Here is a 14,898-nt window from a genome sequence, read left to right as displayed (position 1 = left end):
CGAACAGGGCTTAACTTGGCAATTTTCCACATTGTTCGCTAGATGTTGGAATCTTGCATGTTGCAACAACTTGTCAAGGTGCACATTTCTGGAGTGTAGGTCTTAAATATTACAGTTGGTTTGTTGTCTGGTCCCATAATTTTCACTGTGTTGAGTGATGTCAGACATCAGCTGTCTTAGAATTAATAGTACATAAACTGGCTTTTCATGTAAATACTGACCATCAAGTATCTAACTGCACTAATTCCATTTACGAGTTGTCGGTTCTTAACTTTTTTTCAAGTGCACCTCCAGATACTTTCTCAACATTGCGAGAGTCTGCCTGTATCTTCTCAGTAAGTACATTCCAGACTGAAAACACCTTCCAGATTAAAAAAAAAAAAAAAAATCCTCAAATCCCATCTAACCCTCTTACTCGTCACCTTAGGCTTTTACTGCTGTTTTATGACATCTTAATTGTGGGAAAAGTTTTCTCACCATCCGCCCTATCTCTGACCATCACAATTTTGTATACCTGGGTCATGTCCCACCTCATTCTCCTCCGCACCTAGCACAATGCTCCCAGTCTTATAACTGAAATGATCCATTCCTGATAACTGCTGGTAGATCTCTGCACTCAGTCCAGTGCTTTTACATCTGTGCTATAGTGTGGCAAATCACAATACTCTGACTGTGGATTTTGTTGAATCAAATTTGTTGGAGTCCTGCTTCTGAGATGGTTTCGAAAGGCTGTGCTTGCCTGAGGAGTGATTGGTATGAAGCCCATGGGATTATGACTGAACATTGTCAAGTCAGAATCCCGCCTAAGCATGTGAACTTTAAAAAAAAAATCAGTGTACTAAGGGGGATTGCGGGAATCTGTCCCTGTTATTCCTGTAATACACATCACTTTAAAAATGTCAATTTTGGCAAAGCAAGCTAACTTATGAATTAGCTTTTAGAGTTTGAAATTTTTTATTTGTAATGGTGACAGGGAGAATACTGCTTACTTCAAATTTGCAGATGAGTTTTACCAGACCCAAGAAGACCATACGTCTTGCCCCACACTGCTGCCTTTATTTGTCATTCCATTCTTCACTGCTATTCATTTGGCTCTGGGATACTGGAAATCCATGATTAGTTTGATTTGTATATCCAGCCTCTGGTCTTCCCAATTTCCGGTAGCATGTTGGAGATTCTGCCAAGTACAAGATTGCTGAATTGTTGACATGCCAGGTCAAAAGACACACTATTGCCCTTTGTTGGGCACTGGCAATACTATTGCATAGTTTAGTTTAGAGATACAGCGCAGAAATGGACCCTTTGGCCCACCGAGTCCTCGCCGACCAACACTCCCTGCACACTAACAATTTCCTAACACACTGGGAACAACTTCCAATTGTGCAAGCCAATTAACCTACAAACCTGTGCGTCTTTGGAGTTTGGGAGGAAACCCACTCGGGTCACGGGGAGAATATACGAACTCCGTACATACAGCATCCGTAGTCAGATTCAAACCCGGGTCTCTGGCTCTGTAAGGCAGCAACTCTACCTATGCGCCACCATGTTGCCCAGATTCTCTGCTCTCCAGAACAATTTCCTAGTCTAAAGTTTATAACATACACCATTTTTTTTACTAATTTCAGTTTTTGATCACTATTGAAAGGCAGGACTTCGTTGGGAACAACTTCCAATTGTGCAAGCCAATTAACCTACAAACCTGCGCGTCTTTGGAGTGTGGGAGGAAACCCACTCGGGTCACGGGGAGAATATACGAACTCCGTACATACAGCATCCGTAGTCAGATTCAAACCCGGGTCTCTGGCTCTGTAAGGCAGCAACTCTACCTTGTCCGCAAGCCAATTAACTACAAACTTTTTTTTATGAACAACAAGGCATCCCATATATGTAAATGCTCTTTTTCCCCTTAAATCTCTTGAATTTGAAAATGATGTAGATTTGGTATATATTTAATGTCAACTAGGAGATTAGGTGCCTGACATTGCCTGATACAGTTCAAAGTGCTGCACAGGTTATACTACTCAAAAACCAAACTGAACAAAATTTTCTCCAGTGTTTCTCCTCTCTGCGACAAGTGTCAGTTCCAAGAATCCACTTTGTACAAAACTAGAAAGTTTTTGGACTGAAGTATTCAGCGTCCTCTCCAATATACTCAAAATCCCATTGGAGCCAGACTCAAAACTGATTATTCTGGGAATATCAGAGGCATGTAGTAAATTGACTGTTTTTCAGCAACGCTTTGTCGCCTATGGACTAATATCAGCAAAAAAACATACTTAAATTCTGGAAAAATGCTGAAGTCCCTCCAGTGAAGATGTGGATTACAGAAAAAATGGGCACATTACATCTAGAGAGAATTGGGTTTATCTTGAATGATAAACTGAAGCAATTTTTAAAAATATGGTCAACTTTTATTGATTTTCTTGAATAATACAATATTTGAACACAAATTCAAAATTATAGTGCTGGGTGAGCGGGCGTACGGGTGGGTCGACGGATATATCTCCCCTCTTTTTTTCTCTCCTTTCTCTCTTTAATTTAGTGTCCTTTTTGGAAAGTGTTAAAATTGAAGCTGTTCACTGAGCTGTAAAATTGCCAAGTTTTTTGCACAAATGCTTCCAATAAAAACATTGAAACCAAACTAGGAGATGAGGATCAGGGCAATGGTGAAATTGTGGAAGTCTGGAAAACTGCAATCTGCATAATTGAAATATGAAGTGGCATTAATCATGTTGCACTGAAGTTAATTGGAAAAGAAGAAAAGGTGGCAGAGGATTAAAAATGATAAATGGAAATCTGGCGTCAGAGTTGGACTGAATGGAGGTGATCACAAAGCAACTTCCAGTATATAGTCTGCACTTGTCTTTCCATGAAAGGAGACCATGCTTAAATTAACTAATTGATCAAGGTGTTGTAGAGACACTGATGCATTTTAAAAGTATGAGAACTTTGTTCATGGGGGCAATATGAATTGAATGTGTAGTATCCTGCAATTCAGATATGATTTTTAAATCTAGTATGAGGCACTATGTAGATTATGGTAGTATGTCATTTGGTTTCCAGTGAACCTATTCATGTTGTGATAACATGCGATTTCAAGTTAGTTTCATGTTGGTTTTTAAAACAATAATCCTTGGTTTTTGTTTGATTTCCAGAAATAACCCAGCTGATGCTTTGACATGTTTGTCTTCGAAATTCATTGTACATCAGTGAAACAAAGTGTCAACTCAGCGACTGTTATGCCAAACACTTGCGCTCGGTCTGTCAATGGCTACTGGATCTCCTGATGATAAATCATTTTAACTCCCCTTTCCATTGCCACACTGACCTTTTTGTCTGTCTACATCTAGAGTGAGGCCACATGCAAACTGGAGGAACAACTCTCAGACCTTCTGTCTTTTCACCTCTGGCTTTTGTCCAACGATTTACCTATCAAAACCCCCACTCACCTGTATCCCACCTATCACATGCTAGGGTTTGTCCTGCCACTCCTCTCTTCCTACTTTCAACCCCTGTTTCTCTCTCCCTGCCCCCCCCCCCTCCCCCCCACATCAGCCTGTTAAAGGGGCTCGGTCAGAATCATCACGTATCCACGTTCATCGCAGTTGTTGGCTGACCCACTGAGTTACACCAGCACCATGTCTTTTTTTGTAAACCAGCATCTGCAGTTCCTTGAGTCTACATTGTACTGTTGCTCCCTACTTGCCCCTAAACTGAAGAGGCACTTTAGATGTATCACCACGGTTGATTCTTAAGTGAGTGTTCAATTACTTTTGTCGGTCGTGCCAGAATCCATAGAATTGGATGGGAAACATGTCATCCTTGATGCTAAGGGATTGGTTAAGGAGGACTAATCTTTAGGACCTCTAATAATTATGTGTGTGTGTGTGTGTTGTCTGTGGCTAACCATGCAATGTGTCTTTCTGGAGAATGTAGTAGAAATTTTGGACCAGCTGGAGAAATAGTAGCATGGTTCATTTAATCAATGTATATCTTGTAATTTCTTGGCCATATTTTGAAAGTTGTTGGTAAATGTTGTATAGTGGCAATGCACTGGGATAGGAAACAAAGGAGTAATGTTGGGAAGAGGAGAAGCAATGTTCTGGATTTTAATACATCAAACAAAAGACTTGAATACTATGCTAAATGCTGCAAACATAGAAATGTTTAATGCACTCCACAACTGTCTTAAATCAATTGAATTTTTCACACCAGTTGCAAAAGAAATTCATTATATTACCAGAAAAGTGTTCCATAGATGTTAGTGGTGGAAATTCAATGCAAGTGCACTCTTGCAATAAATGAGACACATTGCCATTATGCCAAAGATTAATGTTATGCTAATTGAATGGCCAACATCTTACGAGCTATGTTGTACTTGTTTCAGCCAAGTTGCCTGGTGTATGTTTAGCTTGAGTCCTAAGTTACCAAACACTTCAGTGAACTTAGCAAGTGGACAAAAACAACATCTTCAGCAGTGTCTGGAAGTGAACTGCTGTGAATGCTGTGATTTCATTGTGATTTTACTGTACTTGACGAATAGATTGCCTCCAGTTTTCCACCATAAATAAGCTTTGAAAGAGATGTAAAAAGGAAAAAAAATAAAGGAGGGCAAATTGTGGGCACATTTATAATGGGTAACAAGGACATCAGAGGGAATTGAACAACTATTTATGTTTTTCTTCATGAAAAAAGAGTGATGATAGAAAACTCGATGGGGATAAAGTAGGGAACTTTAAGAACCCACAGACAAGCTCTGATTGGACAAGTTTATGCCAGATATAATAAAGAAGAAAAACTTTGGTTTAAAAACAGAGTATCTTTTTTCAAACCGTGAGAGACTACAGTTAATGGTGATGTTCAAAGGGATCCAGGTGTCCTTGTACACAAGTCACCAAAAACCAAGATGCAGGCATGTTAAGACAAAACATTTGATCTTTATTATGAGATAATTTGCGTACATGGGGTCAAGATGTCTTACTGAAATTAGGTCTGGGTGGATTGCACGTAGAGTTGTGACTTGTTCCAGGGATAGCAGATCTGCCGTACAGCAAAGAGTCGGCAAAGCCCAAATTTTTTCAAGTTTAGAAAAACGTGAAGAGGTCTCCCAGAAACATATTGGAAAAAAACAGTGCTGGAGTAACTCAGCAGGTCAGGCAATGCAATTCCCTCCATACATTTTGTCTGACCCACTCCAGTGACACAGCACTTGTGTGTTTTGCTCAAGATTCCAGCATCTGCAGTTTCTTGTGTCTTCAGGGCTGACAAGGGTAGAAACCAGGAGATTATTTCTCCCGGCAGAGTACCCAGAAGTCACATTATAAGGAGTATGCTTTTTAGGGCCGAGATGGAAATTTGTTTTCACAAGTGCAAAGAAATCACAGAAGTAGAAAAATAGTGAATCACATAAAAGGCTTGAAGTATTTGTTGTAATCTGAATTGGATTATTTGCCCAAATGATTCAAGGATTGTTGCAAATAAGAGATCAAGAGATGAAATGCTTAAGAAGGAACTGCAGATGCTGAAAAATCGACGGTAGACAAAAATGCTGGAGAAACACAATGGGTGAGGCAGCATCTATGGAGCGAAGGAAATTAATTGAAATTTAATCATTACCAGTGCTCTCACTTAACTTTTTTTTCCCTGTTGCCAGCCTGGCAACGTAGGCAGCTTTTTAGGTTGCCAAATGACAGTTTAGGTGTCAATTTAAGATAGCTTGCTTGACGTGTGCAATAATGTGCTCGAACGAAGTGCGTAGTTACCAGTCGTAATTATGCTCAATGAAGCACTCACGTATTATTTCTGCTTCAAATAATGACACAAACAAAACATATTCACCAATCAAGACATGATATATATACCACAATGACATGCAGCAAAGTTACAATACAGTATCTCAACTCTTTTTACACATTGCAATGAATGCAATTTCTATTATTTTTTCCATTTCCCAACAAAAATGTGGTTGGATTATTCAGCGTATGATCAGCCTGTGTCAATAAACCCTGGACCATGTTAACATATGCTTAACCATGCACACTATAGATTGATGCAAGCATGTTTTCTGTGAAGGACCGAAAATTATCATGACATTGCCATAGCATGGGTCGTTATTGGTACAGAAACACTTTATCCACAACAAAATATACAGGTTGCAAGGAAATTTCTAAAGGCATTTTATGATAATAGCTGTTAAAACCGACTATACCCATCTGACAGGTTAAACATTACACTAACCGACAAGAGATGGCCAAAGGCCAACTGCAGCAAATGTTGGTAATATGTTTAACGGTGTCAAAATGCTACATTACCAGACAATCAGATTAAATGTATGTGTTGTGAACAGCAATGAAGATACCCAGTTTGTATGCACCAGATTTAAAAAAAAATTATTGACAAACGCTGTTTCCATCATTCCCACTTCAGCATTAACGTTAAAATTTCAACCAAAATATATCCTGACCAAATTTGTGATGTATATGACCGACTGTAGAAGTAATAAGTGGATAAATCCAACGTATAGTTGTGAATGTTGCTCATTAAATAACAGTACTGATACTCCATATTAAGAGCATTGATTTGCCGTCAAAATGAATTCTGTAATAACGTGTCAACGGTTGCAGTGACAATGGAACACTGCGGTTTTAATGTTTAATGCATCTTTATGGATTAAAACAAATAATAACATTGGGATTTAAAACACATTTGATTGCATTCCGTTATCAAACATAGTAAATTTTCGCTCTGAAAATCAGTACAAGATGAATGAGGGGATCAGTACAGGATGAATGAGGGGACCACTACAGGATGAATGGGATGAGGCAGTATTAGGGGACCAGTGTCGGATGGATGGGGGGATGGGTGGTTCGCTAATCAATGCGAGGTGAATAGGGAGATCAGTGCAGGATGAATAGATGGGGAGGGGAGCACAGGGGATGTCAGTGAGGACTGAATAGAGGTGGGAATGGGGATCAGTGGAGAGGAGGGGTCCCAGGATAAGGGGGGGCATACAAGAGACAGAGACAGAGTGGGGGGGGGAAGGAAGGTCAGTGCTCATCGGACAGGGACGGTATCATCGCCCCGCTGCCTTGGCTGTCCCTGTCCACTGCCAAATGCCACCGCCAAAGGGGGAGGGGGAGGCGGTGGCGAGGAGATCCCAACCTCCGTCAGCCAACAGGAGGTGCGGGGCAGAGCGGTTCTGCTGCTTCAGACGGCTCCCTCCCTCGGCGTCTGGGAGGGTTTGTTTTGAAAGCGGTATCGCTGTTAGCGCATTGGGAAGCAGCGGCGGCTATCCGGGCGGGGTGCTGGAGGAGGAGGAGCCACTGTCGCTGCAAAGATCCAATAGGATCTTTGGCTGCTGCAGTGCGGGGCTCGTCATTCGCCCCGATCTTTCGTCGCCCCACACCCCGTATCTGCTCCGCATTACGTCGTCGCCGCTGACACGAAAAGCCAAGTTCCTTTTCTCCAGAGATGCTGCCTGACCCACTGAGTTACTCCAGTTTTTCGTGTCCAGCTTCGGTATAAACCAGTATCTGCAGTGCCAAGCCGGGCAAAATGACTCGGCATTTAGGTTGCTCGGCTGCACTTTGAGTGGTCATTGGCACCCGGTAACCGCTAATTTCGAGCCCTGATTACAGTTATATAATTTTATTTCTCTTGCTCCTGCTGTCACTGATTTAGCTGTAGTAGTTTTAAAGTCTTTTCACAATTGTTCAATAAGCACATGCTTCAGGAAAATTAATCTCTACCAAATTCTTTGCATGCCATTTTATATTGCATCCATCTTCCCTCGGAATATAAACAAGACCTACAGTGCCCTCCATAATGTTTGGGACAAAGACCCATCATTTATTTATTTGCCTCTACTCCACAATTTGAGATTTGTAATCGAAAAAATCACATGTGGTTAAAGTGCACATTGTCAGATTTTATTAAAGATTTTTTGTACATTTTGGTTTCACCATGTAGAAATTACAGTACATAGTCCCCCCGCAAAGAAAGATGAAAGACTGTTGGCGGGGCTGCCAATCGTGTGGCGCCTCTGGTGGTCATTCCTAAAGAGATTTTTTCTGTTTTCTGGGTTTTTTTGTTTGTTGTTAAGTACTAGTTTTTAAACTTCTATTTTTGGCTCTGTCTGAATTACAAAACAGTAACCTTTCCACCACTATTATAGATGATAGATTAAAGAGAAGTGTATGTGGAATTGTTTTATCATGTTTTATATGATGCTGGAAGAACCCATTTGTTCCTTGCCTATTCCTGACAAGAAATAACTGCTCAAATGAATCCTTTCCAGCTTTTGTTATAATCTTCTTGACCACACCATATTAAATGTGACAAGCTTTTCCCTCTAGAAAGGGAAGTACTGTATGGAGTCTCAGTTTGAACATTTGGACACATCTTTCCAATTTGTGTAAATGACCAAAATAATAGAAGCTATTTTTTTATATCAGAAAGAGAATTCTAATTTTTAAAATATTAGGTTTTTTACACAATTTGTAGATGTGTCTAAATCTTATAAAAATTAACCTGGTTCAGATCTTTTTTCCAAGTATTTGAGAATTTTGAGTATGACACCTGAAACATTAACATTTTGAGTTTCTGAAGAAAATACCAAATTAGATTTGCATTATTTTTTCTTTGATGTTACATTTAATATTTATTATCAGTATATCATTAGTGGAATCATGTAAATTAAAATTAATTAATTTTGCTACATAGCTAATTTTCCTTAAGTAGCACCAAACTTAATTTTCTTTAAGTAGCTTCAACATTTTGAAATTTGGCAAAGATTCAAAGGAAATTAAAAGTGGATATCTATATTAGCAGAAGGTACACCCAGAATGCTGGAATAACTAGGCAGCATCTCTGGAGGGAAGGAAAATGTGACGTTTCGGGTCGAGACCCTTTTTCAAACTAGCAGATATGGGAGACGGGCAGCACTGAGATTTTAATGTCCAATATTTTGAAGAGTACGCTTAAGGTTTATTGTTGAGAATGCTGATCTCACCAATCTTGTGCTCTTGGTCCTGGAGGGTGGGATTCCTTAGTAACATACGGAGTGTGGGAATCGCTATCAAGGAAAGGATATATTCTCCGCCCCAAATTCTTTGAACTGCATGACTTGCCAAGCCATTTCGTTAAGTCATTATTTTAATATCCGTGAGAGAATTATTTTATAATTACAAACATACGGATAAATTGTAATTATAAACACAATGGTGTGGATCATAGACGAGATAAAGCTGAGGATATACGTGCCATTAGTTAAAAAGATGGGTTTATGGCTAGGAAGATTTTTATTCCAGATTTAGTTAATTAAATTTAAATTGTGTGATGAAATTTGATCTTGTGCATTTATTTCATTAGATTTTAGATTGTTAATCCAATAATGTAACCATTGTTATCTGGCTCTGGAACATGACTTATTCCCTGTCTGCCAACCAGCCTACATTTGGCGCTGCACGTCTTTTGCCATGCTTGTTAGTGGTTCTGCTTTCTTGTCCCTAGATGGAGTGATTATGGTTGAGTCGACAATTTGGCAGTTCTTCTTTTCATCCAATTTTGCAGGTCTTTTCCTTTCACTGTGCAACTGTTTCCATGTTACACACCATTTTAGCAGATGAACGTTTAGCAATAACCACATTCTCAATGATTCTTTCTGCTTTTCATCTTAAGAGTTGAACTGAGTTTAACGTGAATGATTTAACCTCGGGTGTGAATTTGGGAATGGTGATTGCATGTACAGGTGCACAACCTTTTATCCGAAAGCCTTGGGACCAGACACTTGTCGGATTTCGGACATTTTCGGATTTCCGAATGGAAGATTTTTAGCGTAGATTTGGAAGGTAGCGCGGGCGGCTTGAAAAGTCTGGAGCGGCTGCCTCCTCCCCGGAGACCGGGGAATCATTGTAAATCATTGCATAAATGTTAGTCAGTTAGTTTGGAGGGATTTTATGTCGTGGGGGGGGGGGGGGGGGGGGGGGGGGGGGGGGGGGGGGGGGGGGGGGGGGGGGGGGGGGGGGGGGGGGGGGGGGGGGGGGGGGGGGGGGGGGGGGGGGGGGGGGGGGGGGTAAAGGGGGAAACTTTGATTCTTAGTCCCCTACCTGGTCGGCGACTCCCGGTTGGAGCTCCGACCCCGGCACCTCTACCCCTGGCTGCGAGGCGCTCCAAATCCAGCGCCACCCGCGGCCGGACGCCCGCAGCCCCAGCTCCGCGAATGTTGGGAGTCGGCGGCCACAGCGCTCCGGAGCTTACCGCACGGCGACCCGGTAAGGCATTGCCCGCTCCCCGCTGGTATCCCAGCGCTGCGACGCCGCCGACTCCCAACATTCGCGGAGCTGGGGCTGCGGGCGTCCGGCCGCGGGCGGCGGTGGATTTGGAGCGCCTCGCAGCCAGGGGTAGAGTTGCCGGGGTCGGAGCTACAACCGGCGCCGCCCGCGGCCGGACGCCCGCAGCCCCAGCGCTGCGGAGCTTACTGCACGGCAACCCGGTAAGGCATTGACCGCTGCCCGCCTCTCCGACCAGGTAGGGGACTAAGAATTAAAGTTTACCCCTTCACCCCCCCTTCACATAAAAGCCCTCCAAACTAACTGACTAACATTTAAGCAATGATTTACAGATGTTTAAGTGTCTCCCCGGTCTCCGGGGAGGAGGCAGCCGCTACAGTAGTACAGACCTGGGTTGACCGTGGGTCGTTTCGGGTCAAGTTTGGCGCCAAACGCGAGCTTTGGTGTGCAGACGACATCCTGGAAAAAATGGCCGGTTTTCAGAGTTTTTCGGTTTCCGGAACACTGGATAAAAGGTTGTGCACCTGTAATTTATTTACTGCATTAATTGCAACTGTAGTTAGCAACATCTTGGTATTGTCCCGGCATTTAAAAGTGCCAAAAATAATCTGCAGTGAATAAATGGACTGAATTACTGACAGCATCCTGGCACTGGTTTACTGAAATTTGTTAGCATTTCCACTAATTAATTTGTAAATGTATGCTTTAAATGGCTCTTTTACATCAGAGCTACATTAGAATTATAATTTACATTAGAATCTATTGTTCCACAATGCACAAGATGCACAATGAGTTGCATTTGGCTCTTTGGGCTAAAGGAATCAAGGGATATGGGGCAAAAGCAGGAACGGGGTACCGATTTTAGATGATCAGCCATAATCATATTGAATGGCGGTGCTGGCTTGGCGCCGAATGGCCTACTCCTGCACCTATTTTTCTATGTTCTATGTTTCTAAGCAGAATGACTATGCCTGTGATTAGATTATCTAATGGAATGTGGATATAAATTGCTTGTCGATATTACTGTCCCTCAACTTGATGGACCCATACCGTGGACTGCAATCCATGTGATTGAAAGGAAATTATCTGCATGAGGATGCAGTTCCAAAAAAAATAAAGGAAGAGTTAGTTATTTTGTGCTAAGTTTGCAAAGCGATCCAATTTTTTTGCTGTAACCCATATCCTGATTCTCTTGATGTAAAAAAAAATCAAATTTTCTGTTTTGAATATATCAACAATCATGCCTCAACTTCACCTTGGCTAAAGAATTCCAAAGATTTGCTGTCTCTCTGGCTTCAGGGAGTTTTTCTCATTTTTATCTTGTTTGGAAGACCTTGTATTTTGAGACCATAACCCCCTAGATCTGGATGTTCTGATCAGGGGAACTTCATCTCTTCATCTAGGCCTTGTCAAGCCCTTTGAAGAAGATCTCGATGAGGGTGCCACAATGTTGCAGCAGGTGTCGCTGTTTCCTCCCAACTCCAGCCACTTGGGTTCAAGCCTGACCACCTGTATTGAGCGCAGAGCTTGCAAATTCTTAATGTGTAGGAAAGAACTGCAGATGCTGGTTAAAATTGAAGGTAGACACAAAATGTTGGAGTAACTCAACAGGTCAGGCAGCATCTCTGGAGAGAAGGAATGGGTGAAGTTTCGGGTCGAGACCCTTCTTCAGACCCTTCTTGTCACCAAGTGAATTCCCTTCATGTGTAACAATTGCCTCCCACATCCCAAAGACATGCTGGTTGGTTGGTTTACTGGCTACTGTAAATTATCACTGATTGGTTATTAGGAGAATTGGAATGGACTTGATGGATGTGAGAGTATGTGAAGTTAGAAGCAAATGGGTCTGCGATTGATGGAATTGCTCTTAGAGCTAAACTGAGGGCTGAATAGCTATGTTTTATGAGAATGAGATTGCTGGCTGGTTTCAGAATATATGGCCAAACTCTGATAATCTGGCATGTTCCAGATTATTGGATATTTCCCCTATTAGTATCACAGCACATTTTGTAACTCAATAAATTGCCTAATGAACCTATTAAGTTTAATGGGAAATGGGGGAACATGTGGCAAAAGGAAGCATGGTCGACACTACCTAAGAACCCAGATGCAGAACTATAAGGATATAGGAATAATCTAACATGTTTTATTTATATGTCCCATCTGCTCATTCTCCCTCTTAAAATAAATCCTGCAATCCCAGGAAGATTTGCTGGCCCATTCCACATTGTGGAGCTGTGGAAATTAGGTGGTGATAAGAATAAGGGGTAGGCCATTTAGGACTGAGATAGGGAAAAACATTTTCACCCAGAGTTGTGAATCTGCAATTCTCTGCCACAGAAGGCAGTGGAGGCCAATTCACTGGATGTTTTCAAGAGGGAGTTAGATTTAGCTCTTAGGGCTAAAGGAATCGAGGGATGTGGGGGGGGAAAGCAGGAACGGGGTATTGATTTTAGATGATTAGCCATGATCATATTGAATGGCAGTGCTGGCTCAAAGGGCCAAATGGCCTACTCCTGCATCTGTTTTTCTAAGTTCTATGTTTCTAAGCAGAATGACTATGACTATGATTAGATTATGTTTCTATGATACTGTTTGACTACATGTGCAAATGCTTTATCATTTAAATGGTTTTGGGATCTTAGAATATGAAAGGTGCAATGTAAATCTCCATTTTTATTTTAAATGATTTATTTATAATCATTTAATGATTAAGTAACTTAATTCTTGTTATAGTTGGCAGTTGGTATAATTAGATTTGTATTATTCTTGCATTGCATTGAAATGTAATGTAACACCATAATGTAAGTTTCAAGCAAGTTTTGAAACTTTTAAGGAAAAATAAAGAAAAACTAATGGTGAAATTGGACCGAAACCTGCAACAAGGTTTACAACCGCGTTGCTTTAGCCAGGTGCTTTATTCTATTCTATTCGGTAAGCCTATTGTATGTTACAGTCCCTATTCTTCATTGCAGCAACCAGGACACCATGTTGATCCATTTATGGACAACCAAGAATTTGTAGGTCCACCCCTATCAAAGGATAGCCTAAACCTTTCTGGGGAAAGCTGTTTTGCCAACAAGGCGGATTCGTATCAAACTGCTGACGCTGCAACAAACATGTTAAGTGATAAAGATCCTCTGCTGCCATCATCCAGTACGCCGTTCAGATTGGAGCTGCAGGCAGATGGTACTGAGCAGTGCGAGATAAGCACAACTGAAGGTACTCCATCCTTCCATTGTATCTTGAGGAATGTATTCAATTACTCTATCCATTTAAAAAAGTTACCAATCTGACTGTTTACTAATACTTTGTGGAATTGCTTATGTCTGTTGCTTAGGCACTGTAAAGGTATTTTTAATTGAGCATGTGCTAACTTTCATATGAATCAAATGCCCCTTGTTCTGGATCTGTAGCATGTTATATTTATCAGGATGTTTTCTAGCTGTGCAGATCCTTTGAAAGCATGGTCATGTTTAGTTCCAAGCTCACTTTCCATCCATTACTTTTAACTCTCATTGTAAATCATCCGTCTTACAGCATTTTAGAATTACTTATGGGAATTACTTAGGAGATCCTGTCTGCTCTAATTACCCACAGAAATGTTCAGCATTTGGCAGCCTCTGCTCTCTGATATGGGGCATCTCTGGATTTCCTCCTCTGCTTGTTTGTCCTTTAGGTTTTCTCTGTTTTCAGTCAAAAAAATAATTGCAGATGTAACCTGGGCCATGAGGAGCACTCTGTTGCAGGAAAATAAAATGGCTGGAAGTGCTTAAATCTTGTGTTAAAATGTAAAGTACTAAATAGTAGCACAAAGGACCTCGGAAGATGTTTGTAGGTCATAAGGCCCTTTTGAATCTGATCTTCCATTTATCTATCATTGCTGAAACTGCCTTGTCCACTTTCTCGTTTTATCTCAGCATCCTCTGATATCCTTAGAATATTAAGTTAACAATTAGAAACGTAGAAAATAGATGCAGGAGTAGGCCATTCGGCCCTTCGAGCCAGCACCGCCATTCAATATGATCATGGCTGATCATCCAGAATCAGTACCCTATTCCTGCTTTCTCCCCATATCCCTTGATTCTTAGCCCTAAGAGCTATATCTAACTCTCTCTTGAATACATCCAGTGAATTGGCCTCCACTGATTCCATGGATTCACAAATTCTGACTGAAAAAGTTTTTCGCCATATCAGTCCTAAGTGACCTACCCCTTATTCTTACATTTTTCCTGCATCTAGCCTGTCCAATCCCTTAAGAATTGTATATGTTTCGAGAAGATCCCCTCTCATCCGTCTAAATTCCAATGAATATAAGCACAGTCGATCCATTCTTTCATCATATGTCAGTCTCGCCATCCCAGGAATTAACCTGGTGAACTCCCTCACTAGCAAGAATGTCATCAAATTTGGAGACCAAAACTGCACACAATACTCCAGGTGCGGACTCACCAGGGCCTTGTACACCTCAGTAGGATCTACTTGCTGTTACAATCAAATCCTCTCGCTATGAAGGCCAACATGCCATTGGCTTTCTTCACTGCCATCTGTACATGCATGCTTACTTTCAGTGACTGATGTACATGAACACCTAGGTCTTGGTGCACTG

General features: G+C 41.4%; 1 protein-coding gene across 6 annotated transcripts in view; it reads left to right on the top strand.

Annotated features, from left to right (window-relative positions):
- The window catches only part of LOC129707349 (death-inducer obliterator 1-like), a 112,608-nt gene that overhangs the window by 26,379 nt on the left and 71,331 nt on the right, over positions 1–14,898 (top strand). For all 6 annotated transcript variants that reach the window (XM_055652318.1, XM_055652320.1, XM_055652317.1 and 3 more), the window contains one exon: positions 13,265–13,511. In XM_055652318.1, the coding sequence (XP_055508293.1) occupies positions 13,265–13,511 (247 nt within the window). The remainder of the gene's footprint in view (positions 1–13,264; positions 13,512–14,898) is intronic.

The sequence above is a fragment of the Leucoraja erinacea genome, chromosome 21 (genome assembly GCF_028641065.1).
Source record: "Leucoraja erinacea ecotype New England chromosome 21, Leri_hhj_1, whole genome shotgun sequence".
Taxonomy (NCBI): Eukaryota; Metazoa; Chordata; class Chondrichthyes; order Rajiformes; family Rajidae; genus Leucoraja; species Leucoraja erinaceus.
The sequence above is the reverse complement of the archived record's forward strand: the minus strand, read 5'-3'. Positions and strand labels throughout refer to the sequence as shown.